The 6,216-nt window shown below is 37.5% G+C and overlaps 1 protein-coding gene across 1 annotated transcript in view; it reads right to left on the reverse strand.

Annotated features, from left to right (window-relative positions):
* The window catches only part of BTBD9 (BTB domain containing 9), a 549,273-nt gene that overhangs the window by 525,523 nt on the left and 17,534 nt on the right, over positions 1-6,216 (reverse strand). Inside the window, exon 5 of the mRNA XM_007939418.2 lies at positions 3,742-3,861. Within this exon, the coding sequence (XP_007937609.1) occupies positions 3,742-3,861 (120 nt within the window). The remainder of the gene's footprint in view (positions 1-3,741; positions 3,862-6,216) is intronic.

Consider the following 6,216-nt stretch of genomic DNA (forward strand, 5'->3'; position numbering starts at 1 on the left):
TCTATCTATCTATCTATCTATCTATCTAAAGACAGAGAGTTATTAAAGTAAATTAAGATAAACAGACATGTTTTAGGTATGTTTTGAATTGCTATAAATAGACTGGGAACATGGGACATACCAAGAAGAAAAGGCTCCTAAGGGAAGGACAACTTCCCTATAGTGAGAGCCACCATGGCCAAAGAAGAAGGCAGAGATGACTATCTCTGAAGGTCAAATACCAGTTGAGAATCTCAGAAACTAGGAAAAATATTAAAAACAACTACTACTTACTGAGTCTCAACTTTGGGCCAGGCTCAGGGCTCAGTACTTGTGAACATATATGTGTATATGCGTGTGTATGTGTGTAACACATACATATACATGAAATGTTATTTAACACAGCAAGCACTTCATGAAGGGGGTGTTGTTATCCATATCCTATCCTCTACTAGCAACAAGGGCTCAGAGAGAAACAACTTTCCTAAGATCTCAACACAAGCATGAAGGAAACCAGGCTTTGAAAAGAGTTCTGCCTCATTCCACAGCCCATGGTTTTTCTGCTATACAATGCTGACCTACATGCAGTTTAGCCTAAACTCAGAGAGCGGGCTGGTTAATGTCACATTCCCAACTCATAGAGAATCTCCTGAGAATGAGATGTAAGTTGTCATCAATAATGACAGCCTTATCTTTCAGGATTAACCTCAAAATTCAGTTTCTTAAAGAAAAAAGGGAGAGAAAGTAATCTTTGCAAATAGGATGGAACCATTTCCCACTCTAGAGAGTTTCCCAGTCCTTATATACATTTTAACAAGTACATTGAAAAAAAGTACCAATGAATACATGTATGTAATAACATTAAATCAATCTCTTTCTTAATTACCCAATCAGCACCTCTGACACCAAAAACCTGTCCTAACATTTATAAAATACCTACTACATACAAGGTTATAACCTGAATATCACACAAGAATACTAAAAGATTAGAATCCATACTTCTTGCTTCCAGGAGCTTGTAGTTTTAGAATTAGAAGTAAGACAAACATGAAAAGGACACTGAAGAACAAAAGTGACATACAAACGTGCAAATTATCTAATGTAATGCAAACTGAACACTTACGTGCTAAGGAAATAAAGAATTTATATGTGTCTAGTGAAGTTTCTGGAAGAAATGTATTTCGAACATTGCTTAGGTAATCAGTAAATGATTGTGAAGATAAGAACCAGTAAGTATAAGACACGCTTGGATAATCAATATAGACTTATTCTTAGGCAGATATAAAAATGCTATTAAAATTCCAACCTATTACAAAAGGCAGAGTTTATGAAGGAATATAATAACTAATACAATAAATTAAAGTGGTTATAAATTTTTTTTTTTTTAAGTCTTAGTAATGTGGATATCCAGACTCCTTAGTTTTCTTGTTCATCACTATCTCTACCACCACCCTTTCCTCAATTTTTCTAGACTGAAGTTAGGAGCTGGCTACACTGAGGCAAAAACTAACATCATGAATAAAGCCAGGCTCTATAACACATACAGAGCTACAATAACAAAGCCAAGGCTGGAAGGGGAAACAAAATAAGAAAAAGGGAAGTATAAATAATAATGTCCATTAGTAAAAGAGGGGGAAGTATATTTTCTAAAAACCAGACACCATGACTTCAGGCACTCATCTCTCTATATATAAATGAGTTTTTGTGTGAGTAAAGCACAGAAACTCTGTGCTCACTGGTATTATCTTCAGTGATTTGTTCTAGGAGCCATGTTCTTATTGTTTCAAATTAAATACAAACACACAGTCCACCCGTCCACATCAGACACTTTGGTTGTTACACTGCTTATTTTTTAATCTGCTACAACTGTAAATAACCCAAGTCGATGCAGACTCAATCTCCTCCCCCATGTCGGGGCCCCTCTATCACTTCCACAGTATCCCTAGGCAGCTCTGAGATACAGAATCTTCACTCAATTTCTTGTGTCTCTCATTTTAATTCATTCAAAATTCCTCTGATAAAAGAGCAACCGCCAGACCTAAGACACTTTAGTTCCTCTTTGGGGAAATGAAATTGATTTTCTTCATTTTCACACAAGAGGATCCCTGGGTAACAATATTGTGTCCAGTCATACCAATAAAAAAATGTAGGCAACATTTTTTACTGTACCAGAGGCTTTTATGAAAAGTATTATGGGAGTTAAGAATTCACCCTTAGGCTGTTAGATCACTAATGCAACAAGGATAACAGGGACTTCTGACCAAGAGACTAAATACTGTACAGCATCCCCATCTGCTCCAAATCAGCTTCAGTAGGAGGTCAGCTGGGGCCACGATTGAGGATAGGAAGGGTTAGGCAAGGGACCGGCTCCAAGTTTTCCTTGGTTTATACCCGCTATACCCCTTTCTCTCTTTTCCTGCCATACCTGACTAAATGAACCAATCACTTTCTGTCTTCGATCTCTTGACTTTAAGGGAAAGAATATCTGAGGATAATTTCCAGAGACTCCTGTGAGTTGCTGCTCTGTGAGCAGAATGAGAGTGAATATAAGTCAAGTCAGAGAAGTCATATACAGTTGCAGGTAAAACATTGCAGGAATCATGAGAAAGAAGTACAGGAACTGAGCGCCACCAGGTCTCAAAGACACAAAACACAAGCAAAAAGGCAAAAGCCAGCATCTAGGGGTAAAACTAATAAAACAGAATTTCAGGGGCCTTTAACCACCTTTCCCAACTCCCAAATTCATTAATTCATACAAGTTTTGCAGAATTTCAGAAACAAAGTTAAAAAGAATCTGAAATATTACAACAGTAACTTTTCAATGACTTTTAAAAACAATCTTAGATGGGGCTATAATCTATAAAAATAAAAGCTGAAGTGGTTTGTTAAAGGGAAGATGTGAACCTTCGAGTCCCAACAACTCAGCCTCCCCAGCCCCAACCCAACCCCACTTGAAACACTTCCTCTGTCAAATCCCATTTAATAACTGTTGATCTAGGCAAAGAACACAGATATCCGAACATGCATCCTGGCATCCAAAAATCCTCTACTGATCCTAGAGACTACCAGGGAAGCCTCCAGAAACATCTCCTATGGCTTTCATGGGAAGAATGTACCCCCTCTCTAACAATAACAATATATTGTTTTCAATATATAACATGGAGTTTTAAAAGCTTATCTACTGCTGAAGTGTTGTTCCTTGTTCCTTCATATTCATTTACATGTCTCCTACATAAATACTGTTATGCATTGCTTAAGGTCCATGACAGTTCTGTGAAATAGGATATTATATGATTTGGATGTTGTATAAACACTATATTACACAGAGTTCATATGTTTGTGTATATTTGATACACACGTACCAAAGCAACCCCCACACAAGCTGTTCTGGCTCTCTGTCAGCACCCAAAGCTTTGAGGTTTGCAAACTTGCACCTGCAAATGGCTGCCTCTGGGCAAGCCTCAAACTAGATGCTGGCTCTGCCTCCTGGTACCCTTCCAAGCAAGCCTCTCCTCTCTCAGCCTCACAGACATGTATGTGATCAAACGTTGCCTTAAGGACATTATATGGCGCATAGCACTACAAAACATTTTGCATACATAGCTCCAAAATATACTCTAAATATTAAGATCCATAATTACCCATATCGTCCTATTTAGTTAGCATGTGTTTGGTAGCCAAACAAAAAAAAACTGTTTGTTTCTCAAAGTCCAAATCTCCTTATGTAAAACTCAAAACCATTTCTTATCAATGAGAACTAACCTGCAGACACGGGCTGGAAAATATAATTTTTGCCACGAACGACACAGATACTGTGAATGATCAATCACTCTGATCCAATCAAGTTCATCCATGGACACTTCAATGAAGTATGAGTAAGACCTTTGAATCAAAAGGAAAAAAGCAGAAAAAAATACCATATTAATATAATAAAACACATTTATACTTTCACAAACATTAAAAGATACAAAAAATATACAGTTCACTAATTGCATTTTCTAATAAACAATCAAGTTCTGGCAATAATGAAAGCTATTGACAGCCCTCTGTTGTACAAGTCACCACAATGTACTGAAAATACCTCATGGCGCTGTCCGTCTCCTTACTAAATCATAAGCTGCTTAAGAACAAGGACCATGTCATATTTATCTTCATACCCTCAAGGTCTAGCAGGGGGTTTGGCACCTAGCAGGTACACAATACATTTGTTCCTATGGGCCAAGACGCTTCTCTTATACCATGCTGGCAGATTAATAAAGCATTACAGAGTGAGAACAGAAAACAGAGACCAGGCCACGAGCCTTCTCCCCCTCCCTCCCTGGCCTGGGTGCTCAGCCCTACCCTCTTAGGAGCAAAGTCAACTCAGAATGGTTCCCCATGCTGAGCCACTTATCTCCAGCTCTCCTACTCTTACCCCGTCTCCAAACATCCCATACATACATGTAGCCTGTAGGAAAATAAATGACTCGGGTAAAGAGATAATGTGTGTCTCTTTCGGATACAACTTAAAATTTGCCAGCTAATAATCTGCAATAATGAAAATAGCCTATCATCCTCCCTTAGTCAGCTGCCCTCGACCATTACATGCTGGTCCCATACTGAACAAATCTATATTCCCCTGTCATAACACAAATTTAAATCTGAGATGCAGTTATTACTTCTACTGTAATATCAACAGGAACAATCTCAGAAGATTTAGGTGACTATAAATGTCAGCCTGCAACGAACAGTTGTGACCAGAAAAGGTCAGCTTATTTTGTGTCATCCCCTCATTTTCCGCTGTCCCCTCACTCCCATTCATTTTATCGTTCAGTCTCAAACTGGTTATAACCTTTTATTGAATCTCTCTGGGTTATCAGTAATGCAGGATATAATTTTACAACACATGTCAGAATCTTTTTGGCTAAAGACTCTCAATTTTCACCTCTGCTTAGAATGATAACTTCTATGACAAAAGAACAGTTATGTGGCAAAGCTAAGCCCCCCCCCATGAATGTAAAGCACATACTAAAACAAAGTGGCCTATAAATATTTAACAACATGGAAATGACTACTGCCAGGTGCAAATATACTAACCTTTTTTTTTATTATTTTTAATAATAATTTCATTATTAATAAATGAGTGAATACATGTAAAGTTTTAAGAACTATGCCAAGTATACAAAGTAATGAAAAGAGCTATGTCAGCATTATTATTACACCATTATTATTAATCAGAGACTCTTGAAAATGAGATATGTGAATAAGCCCCATTTTGCCAATTAAATATCAAATTATATCCAACAAGATAGTAGGCAATCTATTCTTAAACAGAAAGAAACAGGGAGAGATAAGCTGTGGACCTCAAATATTCATGCTCATTGGAAATACTGACTCTTATTTCATAAAACTTCCTTCAGACCTAGACTCAAACAGCCTTAAAGATCAGGGTGGCAGCCAGTAATGTTGACAAGAGCATGCACTAACCTATAAGATTTGCAGAATAAAAGTGAATTTGCTCTGTAAACTTTCACCCAAATCATAATATATAAATTAAAAAAAAAAAAAAGGCGGGGAGGGAGATTTGCCCCTTAACATTCAGACCCAGAGAGGCATGAGTGGGGCCTCGAAGACTCTGTATACAAGTTTCTGGTTTACAGAGTTTAGGTTAATGATGAGCAGCAATGAAAGAGAGAGCAACATACATATTGCTCCCATACTTGTGTCATTGTCACTGGACCCTAAAGTAGCAATGAATGATAGATCACAGTGGCTGAAGGAGGGTAGAATCCTAAAGCCAGTGTTAGGCTGGGTGGGTTTCTAGGCTGAAGCTTCCCATATCTGTTCACAAATTTATTCTAAGCATGATATTAAATCCATACACTGATACCTTCCCCCCCCTTATCTATAGAATAAAATGTACTTTAAAAGTTATAATATTTAAAACTAAAGAATCAAATAAATAAGAAATGGTAAACCCATATGGTAGAATACCAAACACACACTGAAAAAGGATAAAACTTTCACCTGTATTAATTCAAAAGTAAAAGTTACATCTGTACATTTAACCTCTATTTTGTAAAAATATGTGTGTGTAGGTTTCTGGTGTGTGTATCTATGCATCACTTAAAGAAGGCTAATTAGAAACATAGGAGCTCTGGCAGCATAACCAGAAGGTTGGTGGTTCAAACCCACAAGCCACTCCTCAGAAGGAAGATGGGGCAATCTACTTCCGTAGTGATACTGCCTCAGAAACCC

This window comes from Orycteropus afer, unplaced genomic scaffold (assembly GCF_000298275.1).
Source record: "Orycteropus afer afer isolate SDZICR_OR568_19922 unplaced genomic scaffold, OryAfe1.0 scaffold00059, whole genome shotgun sequence".
Lineage (NCBI taxonomy): Eukaryota > Metazoa > Chordata > Mammalia > Tubulidentata > Orycteropodidae > Orycteropus > Orycteropus afer.